General features: G+C 40.2%; 1 protein-coding gene across 1 annotated transcript in view; it reads left to right on the top strand.

Annotated features, from left to right (window-relative positions):
* sptbn5 (spectrin, beta, non-erythrocytic 5) overlaps positions 1–21,912 on the top strand; it is a gene marked incomplete at both ends in the record, with an annotated part of 94,721 nt that overhangs the window by 59,034 nt on the left and 13,775 nt on the right. Inside the window, 23 exons of the mRNA XM_083998463.1 lie at positions 11–115; positions 1,219–1,407; positions 2,422–2,577; positions 3,983–4,174; positions 4,865–4,960; positions 6,190–6,311; positions 6,397–6,511; positions 7,294–7,407; positions 8,389–8,510; positions 8,606–8,768; positions 9,509–9,775; positions 10,909–11,081; positions 12,208–12,298; positions 13,219–13,365; positions 14,032–14,169; positions 14,653–14,820; positions 15,567–15,655; positions 16,237–16,423; positions 17,692–17,760; positions 17,868–18,011; positions 18,846–19,042; positions 19,722–19,926; positions 21,004–21,183. Coding sequence (XP_083854589.1) covers positions 11–115; positions 1,219–1,407; positions 2,422–2,577; positions 3,983–4,174; positions 4,865–4,960; positions 6,190–6,311; positions 6,397–6,511; positions 7,294–7,407; positions 8,389–8,510; positions 8,606–8,768; positions 9,509–9,775; positions 10,909–11,081; positions 12,208–12,298; positions 13,219–13,365; positions 14,032–14,169; positions 14,653–14,820; positions 15,567–15,655; positions 16,237–16,423; positions 17,692–17,760; positions 17,868–18,011; positions 18,846–19,042; positions 19,722–19,926; positions 21,004–21,183 — 3,429 coding nt within the window. The remainder of the gene's footprint in view (positions 1–10; positions 116–1,218; positions 1,408–2,421; positions 2,578–3,982; positions 4,175–4,864; positions 4,961–6,189; positions 6,312–6,396; positions 6,512–7,293; positions 7,408–8,388; positions 8,511–8,605; positions 8,769–9,508; positions 9,776–10,908; positions 11,082–12,207; positions 12,299–13,218; positions 13,366–14,031; positions 14,170–14,652; positions 14,821–15,566; positions 15,656–16,236; positions 16,424–17,691; positions 17,761–17,867; positions 18,012–18,845; positions 19,043–19,721; positions 19,927–21,003; positions 21,184–21,912) is intronic.

Genomic DNA, 21,912 nt, shown 5'->3' with positions numbered 1-21,912 from the left:
GCCTCCACAGATCCTGCTGAAGAACAGCATTCTGGGAACCACGGTGGACGAGACGGAGGGTCTGATCAAACGCCACGAAGCTTTTGAGAAGCTGCTGAGTTCACAGGACGACAAGGTCTGTTCTATCTATCTATCTATCTATCTATCTATCTATCTATCTATCTATCTATCTATCTATCTATCTATCTATCTATCTATCTAGAACAGAGATGAAAAAATCCTCTCCATTGGTTCTGTTGTTCCTGTTTAAAAGAGTGATTTGAATTTTTGTATTATCATCCTTTTCTACCCTCTCTCTGTCTTCTTTCTTTCTTTCTTTCTTTCTTTCTTTCTTTCTTTCTTTCTTTCTTTCTTTCTTTCTTTCTTTCTTTCTTTCTTTCTACCCCTCTCTATCTCTATCTATCTTCTTCTTTCTATCATCCCCCTCTCTCTCTTTCTTCTTTCTTTTTTCTACCCCCTTTCTCTGTCTTTCTTTCTTTCTTTCTTTCTTTCTTTCTTTCTTTCTTTCTTTCTTTCTTTCTTTCTTTCTTTCTTTCTTTCTTCCTTTATTCTACCCCTCTCTATCTCTGTCTTCTTCTTTCTACCCCTCTCTATCTCTATGTTCTTCTTTGTATCATCTCCCTCTCTCTCTCTCTTCCTTCTTTCTACTCCCTTTCTCTGTCTTCTTTCTTTCTTTCTTTCTTTCTTTCTTTCTTTCTTTCTTTCTTTCTTTCTTTCTTTCTTCTCTTCGTCATCTTTTTCTTTCTCATAGTTTTCTACTTCCTCTTTTCTTTTCTTCTCTTTTTAAGGAAATGAAAATACGAATAATCAGGTGGCAGCATTATACAAACAATCAACATCACAAAAGAGGACAAAAACTAAACTAACAGGTTAAAACATGACAGCATAAAACAACAGAAAAGAAAACAGAACTTTGAAGACGACCACTGTTGTTTTTACATAGGGCAGGTGTTTTCATCAGCCTTTTCTGGCTTCCACCTGTTTAATTTCATTATATTCATTGTTTTTATGAAGGCTGTATAATGTGCAAATAAACTAAATCAAAATAGTCAGAACAGAAGGGAAGAGTCGGATCCAGAGCAGCATTCATTTACAAGTTTAATCAGCACCCATTCAACTTCTAATAAATAAATGTCCTGCTTTCTTCAGCTCACCGTCTTGTTGCTTCATCATTGAGGTTAATTTACAGTAAATCTAACGGCTGCGTCCCGTCCTCAGCTGTCCTCTCTGAAGGACCTGGCCGAGCGGCTGAAGAAGCAGCTGAGCAGAGAGAAGAGCCGACAGGTCAAGTCCAAACTCAAAGCCGTCCTGCAGAGACGGGACCGGATCAGAGAGCTGTCGGTCCGACGCAGAGAGGAGCTGGACCTGTCCCGGATGCTGTGTGTCTTCAACCGAGACGTCTCCGAGGTAACCACGGAAACACACGGCCAGTGGCGGCCTTAGACATCTGGGGGCCCGTTTCAATGTTTCATATGAGGCCTTATACCCTGTTAAACATCACATTATTTACCAGCTATTTGCCCATGTGTCGCTGATGCTTTAAACCCTGAAAGGACGCAGTAAACGCACTATCCATGCATCCAGGTACGCACAACACATTAAGTGTTAAAATCACTATCAGGGCAAGAAACCAGGACTTAGCAGAAAAAATAAGGACTGAAGTTGGTTTTCATCAAAAAGCAAAATCATTATGTACATTTTCAGACATGAACAGTAATCTTAACACAGTCAAAAACTACATGCTTTAACAATATTTTGAATTTAAATTGGCAACAAAAGTAAAGAGAGCAAAGTGCTCCGCGTTATTTCAGCACCACGACCACGGACAAGGAAAGGACGAGACATAAGCTGCCAATAATGTCACGTTTTAGTTGTGCTCTCGCTGTGTTTTATTTCTCTGTTAAGTTAGTTACGTACTCATAGATCGCCTGTTTGGAGGCATTTTAACCCGAGGAAAAAAAGAAAAGAGAGGAGAGGAGAGGAGGAAAGTGATTGACAGACATCAATCATCAGGTTACGCAACTGGGCGCACGTCAGGAGGAAAGCAGGAAAAACAAAAGGACATTAGAAACGCTAAGAGAAAAGGAATAATACTGGGAGAAGGAAAACGAGGATCTATTGATAGTTTGCAGCTGTTTTCAAAGGTAAGCCAAGTTGTTAGTGATATTTCCTGCCGTATTATTATTAATCAGGAGAGATTAGTAGGCGACCGTCGTGGTGTGGCATGATACACGCATAGTGGTTGTAGAGCGGATCAGGGGTCGAGTGTGTGACCGCTCGGTGGACAGAGCTCAGTCTGACTCTGTGTGTGTGTGTGTGTGTGTGTGTGTGTGTGTGTGTGTGTGTGTGTGTGTGTGTGTGTGTGTGTGTGTGTGTGTGTGTGTGTGTGTGTGTGTGTGTGTGTGTGTGTGTGTGTGTCAGGCGGAGGAGTGGGTGTCTGAGCGGATGCAGAAGATGGCGGAGGATGGGAAGGCCGACCTCAGCAGTCTGCAGACCAAGATGAAGCTGCTGCAGAAGCATCAGGTGTTTGAGGCCGAGATCCTGGCTCACGGCGGGATCATCCGCTCCGTGCTGCAGGTGAGACCAGACCGAGACACGGGAGGAGGGGAGGAGGAGGAGAGGAGAGACGGGAGGAGGGGGGAGTAGTGAAAAAGGTGAAATAGAGGTATAAAACTGGAGATGAGGCGAATCATAAAAAGACGAGATGAGCCGTGAAGAGGTGGGATGTTAAGACACTGAACCTGAGGAGATACGAGCTAACGAAAAGCCACAAGATTAAAATCCAGATGTAGATCCAGAGTCATCTGTATTCCAGGGTTTAAAACCTCGAAAAGTCATGGAAACTTATCAGGGTTCTTACGGATCCTTAAAAAGTCTTAAAAGGCATTGAATTCATTAATCTAAAAACAAGGCCTTAATTGGCATTAAAATGTCTTAAATCAATTTTTCAAAAGTCTTAAAAATGTTAACACATGGTAAGTGGTATTTTATGGTTGTAATTAGTCTCAAATCTCAAAATAATTGGTAACATTCCGACATAGAGAAGTTAGTGGCGGCCGTCACCAGCTCCCGAGTCAGTGTTTTTTGTTTTTTCCGGACTTTTTATGCATTTATTTTGAAAGGACAGCTGGAAAGAGACACAATCCAATGTTCATATAGCAGTCACTTTACCTTGGATCACATAGGAAAGTGGGTCAAATTGTCCCTATGTAATTGATGTGGTGTTTTTCTTTCCTTTTTTCTGCATTTGTGTTTATTATGAAGTCGGTCTTAAATTTCATTTCAAGTGGCTTTAAAAAAAGTCTTAAAAAGTCTTAAATTTAACTTGGCTTAAGCTGTAGGAACCCTGCTTATGCACACACACTTTTTTCTCACTTAGTAATAACAGCCTATGTGATTGATGGTTAAAATTGCTAAATAAAAATGTTGTATTGACTAATCTTGCACATTGATCTGATCAGTCGCCGACTCGCCGTGCTTTGCAAGGTGCAGTCGATTTTTACCACTTTTTTCTAGAAATGTTTCAACATTTTTGGGAGAAATTGTACCACTTTTTTCCAGAAATGTCTCTACAATCTTTACCAAAAATCCACGCCTAATTTGAATGTACATTGGCTAAGTAAATATTTGTGTATTTCTGTTGTTTGCTTCAAAATTTTGTCCAATGGGGGCCTGTGGTCTAATTTGGGTCACAGGTCTATTATGATGATATGAGTCAGCGGTGTAAAACTCAAACTTGTGGGAGCCTCCTTTTATATTTAATAGAGGGACAATATCTGAAAGATCAGCAGTGAAGACGATGATTTTTTTTACATAGTTTTATTCCTATATTTCATGCATACATTGATGTTTTAGGCTTCATGTACTATATAGTCATTGAAACCTGTTGCCAGCTCATGAAAAAGTCATGGAAATGAGTTGGTTAAAATGTGTTTGAACCCTGGTGTTTACCTGGACTGACTGTCTTGTTCTGTGGCTGCAGGCCGGAGAGGAGCTGGTCTCCCTCCGTCCCCCCAGGTCCAAGGAGGTGAAGAGGAGCGCCGCCGCCCTGCAGCTGCACTGGGAGGAGCTGAAGAGCGCCGTGGCCACGCGGGGGAAAGCTCTAGAGGACAACAGGGACTTCCTGGAGTTCCTGCAGAAGGTGCAGGAGGTGGAGGCCTGGATCAGACACAAGGTGAGAGAACGGGAGAGATGGGAGGGATGGAGAAATCCACAATCACAAACAAACCATACCCTGAACATATGAATCTGGATCTTTAGGCAAGGCAAGGCATCTTTATTTATACAGCGCATTTCATACCAAGGTTAACTCAATGTGCTTTACATAAAGACAAAACATTAAAAAAGAAGCATAAAACAGAATAAAAACAAACAAAACACTAAAAACAGAGTTAAAAGCAAGAGCAAATAAAAGTAAAAGAAAAGAAAATAGATAAAGTTTTAAGTTCTCAGCTATAAGCACGTGAAAAGAGAAATGTTTTTAACCTGGATGTAAAAGTGCTCACAGTTGGGGCTGATTTCAGTTCTGCTGGTAGTTTGTTCCAGTTGTTGCAGCATCACAGCTAAATGCTGCTTCACCATGTCTGGTCTGAACTCTGAGCTCCACTATCTGACCTGAGTCAGTAGATCTCAGAGCTCTACTGGGTTTAGACTCTACTAACATGTCATTCATGTAGGTTATAATCTACTGACATGTTATTCATGTAGTTTAGACTCTACTAACATGTCATTCATGTATTCTGGACCTAAACCATTCAGTGATTTGTAAACCAGTAGCAGAACTTTAAAATCTATTCTGTAGCTGACTGGGAGCCAATGGAGCCAGTGTAACTCTGTGTTCTCTCTGACTGCGTCTGTGTTTCAGGAGGTGATGATCAACGTGGGCGACGTGGGGAAGGACTACGAGCACGGAGTTCAGCTGCTGAAGAAGCTCAGCGAGTTCAGAGGAAGTGGAGACGGGGTGAGTGTCCGTCGGAGAGAGAGCTGCCACAAAAACAATAAATGTGTTTTTACCCAGAACAAGAAAAACTCAACACTGTGTCTTTAGGTTATTCAGAATGAAATATGGCCTATCACAATATAAAGTACCAGGCAATAACAACAGTCCAATCTGTAATATGAGTCCATCCATTTCAAAAAGAAAAAACTCAGATCCTTTCTCTAATGCAAAGCAAAAAACACAAAGCAAAAAACACAAAAGTGCCAAGTCAATTTGACAGAAATAAAAACAACCTTTTCAATTGCATCATTGCAGATTTATTAACGGTTCTGAAGGCGAATATGCGATTTCAATACTGTATTTGTGAGATGTGTAACAAACAGCATATCTGCGCACTGACTTTAAGGTAAAATAACACAATTTCAACAAATATAAGTTGAAAACTTTATTTTGAAGTCGCTGCACACTGAGCATTGCACGTTTGTTGAGTTTTACCACGTCTTCCTGTGTGATATTTCACAATAAAAGCCCAGTTAAAGAAATTAATGGAGACTGGCATCATGCAGTAAATTATGTGGCTAAAAATGTGGCTTCCTGTTAAAATATGACCACATGATCTTTCTTTCTTTCTTTCTTTCTTTCTTTCTTTCTTTCTTTCTTTCTTTCTTTCTTTCTTTCTACCCCCTCTGTCTTTTTACTTTCTTTCTTTCTTTCTTTCTACCCCTTTCTTTGTCTTTTTCATTCTTTCTTTCTTTTCACCCCTTTCTCTGTCTTTTTATTACTTTCTTTCTACCCTTCTCTATCTCTATCTATCTACCTCTTTCTATCTATCATCCCCCTCTGTCTTTTTCTTTCTTTCTTTTTACCCCTTTCTCTGTCTTTTTCTTTCTTTCTTTCTTTCTTTCTTTCTTTCTTTCTTTCTTTCTTTCTTTCTTTCTTTCTTCCTTCCTTCCTTCCTTCTTTCCTTCCTTCCTTCCTTCCTTCCTTCCTTCCTTCCTTCCTTCCTTCCTTCCTTCCTTCCTTCCTTCCTTCCTTCCTTCCTTCCTTCCTTCCTTCCTTCCCTCCTTCCTTCCTTCCTTCCCTCCTTCCTTCCTGTCATGTTCCTGTTAAAATAAGACCAGTTTTCCATTAAAGCCTATGGGATTGAGTTAAAGTTTGCAGGTGGAGTGGTGGTGGAGCTCAGAGGATCAGATATTGAAACATGCTTGTTACTGATGATGTGAGTGAATGTTTATGTACTCTCTGTGCAGGAAGTGACGGTGGACGACGCCCACATCACGGCCATCAACAGACTGGCGGCGCGGCTGGAGAGGAGGCAGAGCGCCGACGAGCTGGAGACCATCAGCCAGAGGAGGCGGCAGCTCAACGACAGGTGACGTCCAATCAGAAAACACCTGTCTGATGGGATGTTGAACACACTGAACACTAAAAACATAAATACATCTGGTCTCTTCCAGGTGGAGCAAGTTCCACGGAGATCTGAACACGTACAAGAAGAAGCTGGAGGCGGCGCTGGTGATCCACGGCCTCATCAGGGAGCTGGAGGAAGTCCGGGACCGAGCCAACGAGAAGGTCGGTGCCGCCTCTAGATTCAGAAGCTTCAGAAGGTTTAATCTGGAGCAAAGTTATCCAGATTTTGCTATCCAGGATCACATAATCCATCTTTACTTTTATCCAGTTGTTCAAAGCTCAGTTGGATCGGATCAGTCTGATCCAGATCCAAACTTTTCGAGATTACCAAATTAAGATAATGAGTGAAAATGGGGTCTACATATTGTTTTCTGTGCTGTTTTTTTTTTTTCCGTGTCTTTTAAACAGCCGGACCTCATCTGACCCACAACCAATGAATAAAATAAAAACAAATTTGCAGTATATTAGTCAAATACATTGTGAATATTTTTCCATGCGTTCCAAATTCAAACTTCAAAATTCAAAATACAAATTTCAATTTTCATTTAATTATCCAGCAGTTGGGGAAAAGTTATTTTTTTCTTACTTTATCACTAAAATTTAATTTTCTGATGCAAAATATCATTGTACTATATCCTACGTTATAAATGTTGCTTATTTGACCAATTTGAATTGAATTTAAATACCATTTTGTTGCTGAATCCACCAAACTGCTGGGATCAGAATAATCCAGATGTTTTGGATCAAAGTTTTCCTGATCCCACTAAAAAGTTTTGAACAACACAAATCCGTTCTTAGTTTTGAAACAACACATTTTCAAGATTTGATCCAAACTATGATCCAGAATCTGATTCTATTCCCTTTTGAACAGCAGCTGGGCCGTGGAGTTTGTCTGTGTTTTATTTATTCTGGTTTTATGTGAACTTGGTTTGTCCTCGATGCAGATGCTGCTGCTGCAGGGTCAGGGCTGTGGCTTCGATGTGGAGAGCGTGGAGAACCTGATCAGCCGCCACGAGAAGACGGAGCAAGAGGCCGGGGTCATACAGGAGAGGTCAAAGGTGAGACCGGACTTCTACAGAGACTTAACCCTTATTTTGTTTTTAAATACGTTTGATTTTTCCCTTATATACCACATAAAAACATTTAGCAAGTCCATGCTTGGTATCTTTTTTTCAGCACAACTTCATCTGTTTGATCCGATAATTATTTTTTCACTTTAACCAACTTTATTAACACAGAATTCATCAAATACAAATTGAAAAACAATCTGAGTCAGACATCTCTGGTATATTCAGCTGATTCGACCACTTTTTCCCGACTATATGAAAATAAAGCCGCTCCCATCCCATCACCCCGGATACAAATGTTCTGTCCTGTAAAATTAAAAGTATCACATCTCTGGTTTTACATGTTCTATCAAAGTCGATAAATAAAAACTGGGAGAGTAAATCAGTCTGACACGGTCAGATTTTTTCTTCTACCCTCTTTCTCTGGATTTTACCTCTTTCTATCTACCCCTCTCTATCTATCTACCTCTTTCTGTCTATCATCCCCCTCTCTCTGTCTTTCTTTCTTTCTTTCTTTCTTTCTTTCTTTCTTTCTTTCTTTCTCTTGTTTCAACAATTTCTTCAATTCATTCGGCATTGCTTCAGCAATGGCGTTCAGCTGCTTTCAGCATTCACACGCATTTCCTGCAGGAAATACTTTATTTTTCTAGTTTTATTTGTTCATTCCAATCCTGGGATTGGAAAGGAGCAGGACGACAAGTTATAAGTTATAACAACCGCTCCTTTCTTAATACAGAAAAAGATGAAATGACATTATAATGAACCGTTTTTTTTCATTACAACATGTTTTTATATAATTTCCCTGTTCTTTGCTTATGCATCCTCTTAAACTGAAAACAGTATTTCTGCAGCTTTACCTTCTCTTCGTGGTATATTTAACACTTAGCCAGCTAATGTCTTGAGTCTTTACAGTTACATATTTAAGTCTTTAACTCTCCTGAGTCGTCATATTGTTGGTGGCCACCTCACCAGGCTCTGGAGACGCAGGTGTCTGATCACCTGAAGGCTCGGTCGGTGATGAGCGACAACCTGAAGAACAAACAGAAGGAGGTGCAGAAAGCTCTGAAGACTCTGGACCAGGAGGTCAAACACCGGTCAGACTGATTTACTAGCAGATATATTCCTGATTAAGACACAACTAACTGAGAAGAGGCTCATGGGAAATGTTGTTGTTGTTGTTGTCGTGCAGGAAGGAGAAGCTGCAGGAAGCTCACCAGCTGCAGCTGTTCAGAGCCAACCAGCGCCTCCTGCTGGAGTGGAGCCTGAAGCAGAGCAGCGAGCTGGAAGACAAAGGTCTTCCCAAGACCCGGGCCGAGTCGGACCGGCTCATCCTGGAGCACCAGGACTGGAAGGTGACTCACTTCTCCTCCTCCTTCTGTGTGTGTGTGGTGGATTAGGTTTGTCACCAGACCAGAATTCAGTAGTCGATGCCAACACCAGTAAAGTTCCACGATTCTCAAAACTTATCTGATGGCACGATTAAAAAATATTTAAAAAAAAAACAGAACCCATGTGCTTCTAAATTCATTAAGCTACTTTATAAAAAAAATAAAAATAAAATGAATAAACAGTTTTACATCAAACTTTCTTGTATTAAAGCTCCACTGAGCTTTAACAACTTCTCACACTGCAAAGAATTTAAAGAGCAGCAGAAACATGAAGTAAGAACTGAGTTGAAAAGGTGATTATGGTTCAACACAAACAGAAAGTCATGTAGTCGTCACATTAATCAACAGAACAGAGAAAAGACGGGTGGAACGTAGTGATGTCACGATTATAGATTTTCTTGGTACGATTGTTGTCAGAGAAATAATCACGATTATTATGATTATTATATTAAATGATTTTACAACACTACGAATGTGTAAAATCAAATGTAGAAAAATGTAATTGCATTACTAATTATATAAACAAAATATTATCTAAGTATCTATTAATATAGGACTAACTATTTATCCATCAGAGGAAGTTTTTTTAAATCTTTTTTTTTCTTACAAATGATGCGCAAATGGTGGCATCGACTCTCATGACAACCCTAGTGGTGGAGCAGATCCACAGTGAACCGTGTGTGTGTGTGTGTGTGTGTTTGCAGACGGAGATCGGCGCGCGCACCGAGCGCATGGACTCGGTGCGGGACTACGGGCTGGGTCTGATCCGGTCAGGTCACGGCTCGAAGGCGGAGATCCAGAAGGCTCTGAAGCAGCTGGAGGAGGCCCGAGGCGGACTGGACCGGGCCTGGGAGACCCGCGGCCGCATGCTGGAGCAGGCTCGAACCCTGCAGCTGTTCCACGTCGCCGTGGAGACGTGTGAGAGCTGGCTCAGCAACAAGGAGGCGGTGCTGTCCAATCAGGACCTGGGGGTGAGGACCGGCTCACAGGACACGCTCTGATTGGACGGGAGGTTCTGCCATAGTGTTGTTTTTGGTGGCCTGTTTTAATTTTAGTTTTAGTCTTTAGTCTTAGTGCCAAACTGTTATTTTAGTTTTTATTAGTTTTAGTCACAGTCATGCTCTTTTTTGTTTTGTTTAGTCAAGTTTTAGTCGACTAAAACTGACAACATTTTAGTCTAGTTTTAGTCAATGATTTTAATCTATAAATTTATTATTATATTATTGCTACTAGGGGTGGGCAAAAATATCGATGCAGCAATATATCGCGATATTTTGTATCACGATACACAATTTTTTTCAAATAATAAATCATGTTTCAGACGTAAATCCAGTACGACTTCCGCACCTCTGCTCCGTGAGGTGTCACTGTACTGCTACCTCAGATAGTGTGTTGTACATGCAAATATGTTGTCGTAACTTGCACTTGTATAAAATGGCATGGATAATTAGAATTACATTGTTTTGACTCAGTTTGTCCCATGAATTATCACTATCATCTGATGCACATACAACTCGGATGCATAATGCCTTTTACATTTTTCAGTGAACTATGTAGAATATCGCAAAATTTGGATATCGCAATGTCATATTGTATCGTGAGGTCCTTCGCAATGCCCACGCCTAATTGCTACCTAATAGACTCAAGAATACATCCATTACAGACATGGAAGATGCTGCGTAACTATTTATTTTCGGTCCCCACACACTATATTTAGCAGATATTCTGGAGAAACCCTCTTTACTACAACGTGTCGGACTCGTTAACACTAACCCACCGCAGCTGCATCTTCTACTAAATAACACCGCGAGTGGGGATTGAGGAAGTGACGTCGCTGCCTAGGAAACAGAAATACTACAAAATAATAATAACAACGCGACTAAACATTATAACGTTATTTCATCTGGTCTTGTTTTGGTCAAATAAGAGACATTCTAGCAGAGTTTTTGTTTTGTAAACCACATTTAGTCTCGTTTTTATTCGTCAACAATATTGCATTATATGTTTTATTATAGTTATCGTCACACGGCCACTATATTTACGTTTCATCTCGTCTGGTTTTGGTCACGTGATAAAGGTTTGTTGACGATGATATTTGTTTCAGAGCACGGTGGTGGAGGTGGAGACGCTGCAGAGGAAGCAGCAGCAGCTGGAAGAAGCTCTGGAGGCTCAGGCCCAGCAGCTGCAGCAGCTGGAGGACCAGGCCCAGACCATGATCCAGCAGAAACACTACGACTCTGAGGCCATCCGGGCCAAGAGCAGAGCACTGGCTCTCAGGTAACACACACACTGAACACACATTGAACACACTGAACACACACACTATGGGTTGCACACACTAGTCGACTAGTAGTTGATTAGTCGACTTTACTGCTCCACAGTGACGTTTTGAGCTTGAAGTCAACTAGTCTCTGATCATGTGACAGTACAAGAGACGAGCTGCTTGAAACAGCAGCTGAGTGGCTGAATGAAGATAATCCCTCACCCTACTTGATTTAAATTATCTTCTATTGCTGAATTCACGGCCTTGGTGAACTTGGTTATTAAAAAATGTAGCATGTAACACTAGCGCACCACAGCAGCCGCCGGCAATTAAAAAAAAACAAAAAAACAAAACACTCTCATATCGCCAGCTTTACGTCGCGCACAACAACAACCAACAACAGCAACAACCAACCAGGATCGAAAAACAAAAACTGAGTGAAACTGTGACTGACAGGACTGTGATGGTGACGAGGCCTGTGTGTTTAACGGACAGCTCTCTCCATATCCCACATCCTTACTTTGTCTCTTTATGAGTTTAATTAATGAATTTTTTGTACCTTATCTCTGTTGTCTCTATTTGTTACTGAATCACTTTGCACTTTATCTCTTTATTTTTTTCTCATTTCTGTTCATCTTGCTCATATAACATGGATTATCTATGCACTTTATCGCTTTTTTTCCTTCTATGTTTATTTGTTAGCCATTGAAATTTGTCTTGCTGTAATTTGTTATAGGGGTGGAACAAGCCAACCGGCTTCGTTCCCTCCTTGCACCATTGAATTTAAATGTGTGCTAAATAAATAAACTCTAAACTCTAGACAGTAGCTACAGTCTCTACTAGTTTCTGTGCATGAGCTGTCTGATTGTTGCAGAGCATTTCCCTCCTCCTGTGATTTTAGTTATGATGGGAAACATATGAATGACGTCATCAGCGACTAGTTGAGGTGACTCTACTTTCATAACATTAGAGTCGACTTTAAAACATCTGAAGTCATGCAACTCCTAACACACACACACACACACACACTGAACACACTTAAGACACAGCTACAAGTTCATCGCTGCACACACACTGATGCCTTCCCTCTGTGTGTGTGTGTGTGTGTGTGTGTGTGTGTGTGTGTGTGTGTGTGTGCAGGCGCAGTCAGCTGCAGCAGCAGATCAGATCTCGTCACAAAGCTCTGGATGGATCCCTGCAGCTGCAGCAGTTCTTATCCAGCAGCTACCAGGTACTAATACTCTACTCTACTATACTCTACTCCAACAGTACTCCAATCATTCAGAGAAGCACAGTATTACCATTACTACCGGTACCGGTGCCACGTACTCACTGAAGTAGTAGAAAGATGTCTAATAAGATGAACGCTGCTGCAGCCTGAGTGGCGTCGCTCTGCATCATTCATCCTGTTAGACATTTCTCTACTACTTCAATGAGTTTAGAAACATTATTTTAAAGTAAAAAACTACAGAGAGGCACAGTATTATATCTTGGTGTCATTACGGAAACTGTTGTGTTGAAAGATGATAGATACATATTGAAAATGATGTTAGTAGCCTGTAAAAAGGCAATCACAAGAAAATGGTACAAGACAGACAGAGCCACCGTCACAGGAAGATTGGTTGAAAGTTATGGACGAAATCCATATTATGGAACAACTGACTTATACAATAAGGACTGAAGAGGATCAATGCTGCCGGAAGTGGGAGAAATGGACTGAATACATAAAAACGACAGGACAAGGACCATCACATTGACATTGAAAAAGGATCAAACTGTAGAAACATGGTGATCCAACATGTTTTTCACTTTTTTATTTATTTATTTTATTTGTATAATGTTTATGCACTGCAGAAAAACAATAAAAAGAAAGTATCAAAAAAAAAAAACTACAGAGAGGAAGAGGCGATGTGAAAATCTTTCTCGTGGTCTTTCAGATGGTAGATGAGAGCTTTAACATCGATCACTGCTCTGACTGACAGCCTCTCTGACCCTGTAGTTGACTGTGTGTGTATGTATTTAACGTGTGTGTGTGTGTGTGTGTGTGTGTGTGTGTGTGTGTGTGTGTGTGTGTGTGTGTGTGTGTGTGTGTGTGTGTGTGTGTGTGTGTGTGTGTGTGTGTGTGTGTGTGTGTGTGTGTGTGTGTTGCAGGTGTGTGTGTGGCTGAACGAGCGTAACGCCGTGGCTCTGGATGAGAGCTGGAGGGAACCAACCAACCTTCAGGCCAAACTGCTGAAACATCAGAGCTTCGAGGCCGAGGTGCAGGCCAACCGCTACCGACTGGACACACTCACCAAGGTCTGTGTGTGTGTGTGTGTGTGTGTGTGTGTGACCATCACTGTTCACTACAACAGCTTAGACTCAAGAAATGAAAGAAAAACTAAGAAAAGATCCTTTAATGTTTGACTCTTTAAAGGGATAGTTCAACATTTTGGCAAACTGGCCCATTGCCATCATCTCTATAGTCATAGCAGTAGGTTCGTTACCTTTAATTGTCGGTGCAAGCTATTTTTAGAACGGCGGAGCAGAGCCGTGAGCTGCTCAGAGCTACGCTACGGAGGCTCATTATGGGATTTCTTGGTTTCCCTCATCAAACTCATCAAATACACAATCCAACAACTCCACAACGCTCTGGTGGACAAGTTGTGAGCTGCACATTCACCACGCTATGAGATAATAACACAACGTTACCACACAGAGTTGTTTTAGAGGGAAATTCATGCAATACAGCTGATGCACGTTGCCTTCAGGGACAGTTTTTCATCAACAGTCTCTGCATTTCCCCAGGGAGGTTTTAAAGTGCATGTTTGTGTGTGTTAATGTGTGTGTGTGTGTGTGTGTGTGTGTGTGTGTGTGTGTGTGTGTGTGTGTGTGTGTGTGTGTGTGTGTGTGTGTGTGTGTGTGTGTGTGTGTGTGTGTGTGTGTGTGTGTGTGTGTGTGTGTGTGTGTGTGTGTGTGTGCCAGGAGGGGGAGAAGCTGCTCTCTGACTCTGGATCAGCTGCAGTGAAGGTCGGGCCGCGGCTCAGAGAGCTGACGGACGGCTGGGACGCTCTGATCCACAACTGTAAGGAGAAGAAGAGCCGGCTGCAGGAGGCCTACCAGGTACACACACACACACACACACACACACACACACACACACACACACACACACACACACACACACACACACACACACACAGGGATGACATCATCAGCTGTTCACCTGTCTTACCTCCTTTTTTACTTGAACTAAACTCTCTGTTTAAATCTCTCAATTATGAAAAGTATTTCCCTGAAACCTCTGACTAACCCTTTATTAATGTCTTTTTTTTCTCTCTTTTTAAATTATTATTATTTTATTTTATGTATCTTATCGTATTTTTCATCCTTGTTGTACCCATCTCTGACTTATTTTTATTTATTTATTCTTACTACTAGTATTATTATTTTACTATTTTCAAGCTATATTTTATGAATGACTGTATTATTGTACTGTCCCTTTGTACTACTCTTTGATGTGCTGTTACACAGGAACGTATACCTTGTTGGTTTTGTAAAATTTGTTCAATTAAAAAAAAAAAAATGTCTGCGTGGTGCGTTCAGGCGCTGCAGTTCCAGCGCTCCCTGGACGACCTGGACCAGTGGCTGGTCTGGGCTCAGCGCGAAGCCGCCAGCGAGGACTGTGGCAGCGACCTGCCGGCCGTCAACCGGCTGCTGAAGGAGCTGCAGGGTCTGGAGGAGGAGGTGGACCGCCACCGGGACCGCATCCAGGTAGCCCACTATGTCCCACAATGTCCCAGAATGCACTTCACCACTAGTAGTTTTTTTTTTTTTTTTGCATTGTTATTGAACGAATTGTCTTGTTTTTTACTACTTACTACTGTTGTGTTCGTTTGTTCACATAGATATCTGTGAACAAACGCAAACACAACAGGCTGGTTTGACTTCGTCGAGTGTAATGGCACAGAAGACCGAATCTCCTTGTTGTTTACATTCTACTTCCGGGTAGAAAACCAGCTGTAATTTGAATGAGATCAATAGTAACGAACGAGAGTTTAGCTATATATCATATTTTTCACGCCCTATCACCGTTTAGACAAATCTGAAATGACTGAAGAAACATTACTATTTCTGTTTGTGTGTTTTGTGTTGCGATGTGTTGTATTTATTCAGTTTGGGGGGAATCACAGAATCAGAAAACCTTTATTGTCCCCTTCACATAGCAGTGGAAATTTTTCTTAGACGTGTGCATACGTGCGCAAAAGAAACATAAAAACACAGTTTAGCATAACATAAAAACAGGCAACTGACACAAGCAAGATACAGAATGACACAAGTATATCTCATTTCAGATTTGTCTAAACGGTGATAGGGCGTGAAAAATATGAAATGTAGCTAAACTCTCGTTCGTTACTATTGATCTCATTCACATTACGTGCTGGTTTTCTACCCGGAAGTAGAATGTAAACAACAAGGAGATTGGGTCTATTACTGATGTGTTTGTATGTGTTGATCAGGACCTGATGGAGACGGCGAAGACCTTCCACTCTGAGGGAAACTTCCTGGCGGAGGAGATCCAGACCAGAGTGGCTCAAACCATCAACAGGTCTCTTCTTTTATTTATTTATATCTTGTATCTTTATTTATGTATGCAAATGACCAAAGGTACATAATTACTTATAATTAGTATATGTGACAATAAAGTCAACTTGAATTTGAACTTGGTCTGGGATCAGTGGGAAGTCTGGTTGTGTAATGTAGAAAACACACGATGTTTGATCTTCATTAATCAAAAATATTAAACAAAAGGAAACATTTATATTTCTGACTCTAGTGTTTATAACACAGACTTATTTTATAATAAATATATTGATGGAAAAAATCTTCTTATATTGAATTATTAACATGAAAATGACTCATTAATCTATAATTTATTAAGCGCAGTGGTTCGTCATGCTGAATCTACATATTTCTGAATCTAGTAAATATCACACAAACCTATTTCATTCTTTTTTTAAATGTATTTATTTGTGTATTTAACAGGGACAGTGCACAGCTCTCATCCTACCAGAGTTACAGAAGCTACCAGCTCATTTTCATCTGTAGTCCCTGAACAGAGAACATGAGGTTTTAAGACAGAAGTGTTCATAAGAAACATATTGATGGAAAAATAATGTGTGTGTGCAGGTACAACAGTCTGTCGGAGCCCCTGCAGCGGCGCAGGGAAACCCTGGAGGCCTGGCAGGTCCTGTTCCAGTTCTACCGAGACCTGGAGGAGGAGGTGGTCTGGCTGAGGGACCGGCTGCCCTCGGTCTCCTCCAGAGAGCTGGGGGCGTCGCTGAGCAGCTCGCAGCAGCTGCTGCACAAGCACCAGGTGATGACACCACCCACACCATGAGACCGCCATGAGACCGCCATGACGGCTGTATCAGCAGATCTACAGACAGTTTTCTCTGTTAATCTGTTTGCTCCTAAAAGAATAATACGACCTAGTGAACTCTTCAATGTATCGATTAATTGACAAATTGCTTCAACTCCTTTTAAAACTTTGTTACGTCTTCTCTTTTCCTCTTGCTGAATTTGAGTTGTTTTTATAAATTTTCCTTTGTTTAGTTTTTTCTCCAACATTTTTAATGCAACCTTTTTCATTTTTAGTGTTTTTAGAATTTCTGTTTATGATTTGTATGTTTTTTTTTAATTTCTATAGTATTAGGGCCACATTGACAAATAAAAAAATCACAAACTTCGAGAATAAAGTCGTAGATTTACGACTTTATTCTCGTAATGTTATGACTTTTTTCTCGTAGGAAATGTACGACTTTATTCTCGTAATGTTATGACTTTTTTCTCGTAGGAAATGTACGACTTTATTCTCGTAAATTTACGACTTTATTCTCGTAATGTTACAACTTTTTTTCTCGTAGGAAATGTACGACTTTATTCTCGTAATGTTATGACTTTTTTCTCGTAGGAAATGTACGACTTTATTCTCGTAAATTTACAACTTTATTCTCGTAATGTTGACTTTTTTCTCGTAAGATATGTACGACTTCATTCTCGTAAATTTACGACTTTATTCTCGTAATGTTATGACTTTTTTCTCGTAGGAAATGTACGACTTTATTCTCGTAATGTTATGACTTTATTCTCGTAGGAAATGTACGACTTTATTCTCGTAAATTTACGACTTTATTCTCGTAATGTTATGACTTTTTTCTCGTAGGAAATGTACGACTTTATTCTCGTAATGTTATGACTTTTTTCTCGTAGGAAATGTACGACTTTATTCTCGTAAATTTACAACTTTATTCTCGTAAATGTATGACTTTATTCTCGAAGTCTGTGTTTTTTTTTTCCTCAATGTGGCCCTAATACTACATTGTAAATTTCAGAATTTAATCTATTTTATTTAATAATTTTAATGTGCCTGTATTGATTTGTCTAATGTTTTTTTTAAATATTGGCATGAGCAACTGCACCTTTTTAACTTGTGTGGACAGAAAGTGTGCCGTCTACAAGTGTTTGTGTTTTATTTGTCTGTTTTTTTTATCAATGGACTTGAAGTCTGTAAATATAAATATATAACTATAACTATATAATAAATATAAATATTGGTCCAATAGTGTTTTTGTTTTGTTCCAGGCTGTGACGCAGGAGATCTCGAGCCGCGCCTCATTGGTCCAGGCGGTGCAGGAGGCGGGACGAAGTCTGGTGAGGAACCAGCGTCAAACTCTTTTTTCCTTGTATGTTAAAATTAGAATAAAAACACATCACTGACTCTGTGACTCTGTGTCCCTGTGACTCTCTGCTCCTCTCAGGTCCGAGGTCGCCACTTTGCGTCTCACGACATCCGGGAGCGCCTGGAGGAGCTGAAGCGTCTCCACGAGGAGCTGACGGAGGAGGCGGAGAAGAAGGGGAAACTCCTCCAGGAGGCGCTCAGCATCCACACCTTCCTCTCCGAGGTGACGGCCGCTACACGCTGTCATATCCGTCTTATTGATGCCTTATCTTTCCTGTGCAGAGGCGACTTAATGGTGGAAATGTCCGTCTTTACAACACATTTAATTCTATGTTTATTCTCTAAACGCTGATACTCGATGGATTCATTAAGACTTGAAATGTTTTTTCTTAAAGTGTCTCAGCCTTGTTCTTCTCTTCTTCAACTTTTGTCTTGTTTTCCTCTCATTCATCTTTGTATTGTTTGCTTATTATGCCATATTTGTGTTACTGTGTTGAAATATGGGTCAATACCTGTATGCGTAGCACAAAGCCAAAGGGCAACAAAGAACACACAACAAAGATGCACAAATATTCTCCAGTTTAAGAGGATGTTTAATCAAAAAAAAAAGGGGAAACATGTAATAAGAAAAAGAATAGTCAAGGATTTTTGATTTAATAATACTAATAATAATGATAATACATTTTATTTGTAAACGCTTTTACAAATGCTCAAGGACACTTTACACTTTAAAAATAAAATAAAATACAGCAAAGTCAGAATAAAATGAAATTAAAAACAGTATAAAACATACCAACTTGTACATTAAAAGCTAATTTAAAGAGGTGAGTTTTATATATTGTTGGCATTTCATCTGATGGGAGTGTTTGTATTAAGAAAGGAGAAGGTTTTATAAATTCTCTTCATCCTGCTCTTCTCTAATCCTAAAACTGGAACGAGCAGTTAAAAAGAAACTGAAATGTTGGAGCTACCTTATTCAAGAGAGTAATATTAATCTTTTAATGAGAGAGATGTCAGGTCATTGAGGATGTGTTTTCCTGTGTTTGTCCGTGTGCAGGTGTCGGAGCTGCAGCTGTGGCTGGAGGAGCAGCGCTCCGGCCTGGAGGCCCGGGACTGTGGGCGGAGCCAGGAGAACACGGAGGCTCTGCTGAGGAGGCTGGACGCTGTGGACGTGGAGCTGGAGAACCAGAGGAGGACGCTGCAGAGGCTGCAGGAGGGGGGGGCCTCGCTGCAGCACCTAGGACACCCCAACAGGTACACACACACACACACACACACACTAGGGATGTAACGATCACCAGTAGTAGTAGTAGTAGTAAACCTTTATTTTACCAGGCAAGAATTGCTAAGAATACATTCTTATTAAGGCAATGGCCTTGGGGAAGGGAGAGGGGGAGTAACATTAAAATATAGACAATAAAAGCACATACAACAACAGTGACACAAAACATTTCATGTTTCACATGAACCTTTATACTGATGCAGTGTTGTCAGAGGAGAGACGGAGCAGAGAAGAGCTAGAAATGACAGAAAAGAGGAAAGAGAGACCAGGTCAAAGGTGTAAAACCTTTAACTCACACACACTAACAGCACCGTCAACATCCGGTCCAGAAACTGTATTTTTAATGTTTTATTGTGATGTTTTAATTAGTTTTGAAGGGAGTTTAAGTGTTAATTTAAACCTGAACTGAAGGAAAGTTTCATGATAAATAAACTTTGTTTGAACTAATAATAAAATCGATAACTGTGATATTTGGTCACTATAATTGAGTCACATTTTCCATATGGTTACACCCCTAAAACACACACACAGCTCATTAAAGACTCATGAAACCATATCTGTGTTTTCTAACGAGCCCTACTGGTCGTTGTTTCTGTCTCTCTGTGTCTTTGTCTCTTTGTGTCTCTGTGACTTTGTCTCTTTGTGTCTCAGCCACCTGGTCAGTGATTCGCTGCCCGTCGTCCTCCATCTCTTCGAGTCTCTGCTCAAGCTGTCTGCGTGTCGCCGCGCCGCTCTGGAGGACCAGCTGCGTCTCTACGTGTTTGAGCGAGAGGCCACAGAACTACAAACATGGCTGACCTCCAAGAAGACGACGGCCGAGTCGGAGGACCGAGGACAGGACCTGGAGGACGTGGAGGTGAGTCACCGAGGATTTAAAACTCGTTTTTAGTTTTATTATCTTGTAGTTTCCTGTTTCGGCTCTGTGTGATTGGTTTTGATTTATTTGGATGTATTTTTATTCTCCTCTCTGACCTCCTGAGCCTCCTGAGTTATTACTTTCCCTGTGTTTAAAGGGCGCTGGATAAATAAAGTTATTACTTGAAGTGCTGCTTTCATTTCAGCTGAGATTAAAGACAAAAAAAAGAGGATTTAAGATATTAAACTGGTGACAGGAAACTGAAAGGTTGGATAGAAGAAACTGTGACACATCTGAAGAGCAGAGCAACAAACGACAATACACACGACAAATAAATAGATATTAAACTTGTGTGTTGTCCAGTCGATTGGATGATATTTATTATTATTACGTTGTTGCTCTTTCTGTTTGTTCAGGTTGAACACATTTTGGATCCTCAGTTTTATTCTGATTAAGTCTCTTAAACCGTAAAATGTGTGACTGGAAACAATTAAATCACTTTTTTCTTCTGCCAAAGATTCAATCAATCAAATTGTATTTACGTATGTTGCATCTGTTTTAACAAATCAAGAGCAATGCAAAGTGTTCTACAGTTTGATTGAAAACAACACAACAAGTAAAATCATAATAGACTCCAACGGAGATTCACCATGAAATATGAGAAGTTGGAATAATAAAAGATAAAGAATAAAAATTACGACGGAATATTAGGGCCACATTGACAAATAAAAAAAGCACAAACATAAATTTACGATTTTATTCTCGTAAAGTTACGACTTTATTCTTGTAAATGTACAACTTTATTCTTTTTCTCGTATGAAATGTACGACTTCATTCTTGTAAATTTATGACTTCATTCTCGAAGTCTATGTTTTTTTTTTTTCTCAATGTGGTCCTAATACTCCGTCGTAAAAAATAGTGGAATACGAATAAAAAATGAATAAAACAGACAGAGCAGTAGTAAATGAAAGAATATCAGATCAAGAATAAAATATGAAAACAATAAAATACATTAATAGAGGAACTATAAACCAAAGGGTTTGATAAGACGCTGTATAACCGTGTCTCTGTGTGCAGGTTCTGCAGAAGAAGCTGGAGGTTCTGGTGTCGGAGGTGTCGGCTCTGGGCCGCAGCAGACTGACCTCGGTGCAGCAGCTGGGCCGCGGCCTGCAGCAGGACCAGCAGGCCCGACGGAGAGACGACGCTCTGAGTCGACTGTGGGAGGAGCTGAGCAGCAGCATCAGGACCAGGGAGCAGGTAACACACTGTTTCTCCACCAGAGGGACTCACAAGTGGTAGTTAAAACGATAAAATATCATTTTATTGAATGACTTTTACTATGAAAATGTATTGCATTCACTTGAAAAAAAAAAAAAAAAAGCTCTGTTTTTCGGAGTAATATTTTTTCTGTCTTAACGAGATTTCAAAATCCCGCGAGAAGCTCCCACCTTATGGAGCTATTTCCCTGACATTAAAAGTTGGCATTGAAAACAGAATTTGGCATTGTAGTAAAAGTTGTATTGACACTGAAACAAGTATTGGCATTGAAAAATGTTGGAACACAGGCATAAAAAATATAATATTTAATTTGGATTTAAAAAAATATATATTATCATGTAGTTTTCAATGTCAGTCTTCAGATTTCTTCTTCATGTCCATCTTTTTCAGTGTGTTTTTTTACACTGCATCCCCCCCCCCAGTCTCACTGGTTTTCAGTTTCATTTTTTTTTTCTGTTTCAATGTTCTTTTTTTCAATGCCAAGTTACTGTCAGGGTTTTGGCGTGGAGGGAAGGGGAGGGGCTAGGGACGCATGAAGAAGAAATCTGAAGACTGACATTGATAATATATTTTTAAAAATCCAAATTAAATATTATATTTTTTATACCTGTGTTCCAACATTTTTCAATGCCGACACTTGTTTCAGTGTCAATACAACTTTTATTACAATGCCAAATTTTATTTTCAATGCCAAACATTTTTATTACA

Source organism: Trachurus trachurus, assembly GCF_905171665.1.
Source record: "Trachurus trachurus genome assembly, chromosome: 22".
In the NCBI taxonomy this organism is placed as follows: domain Eukaryota; kingdom Metazoa; phylum Chordata; class Actinopteri; order Carangiformes; family Carangidae; genus Trachurus; species Trachurus trachurus.
This window is presented reverse-complemented; position numbering and strand designations above follow the sequence as displayed.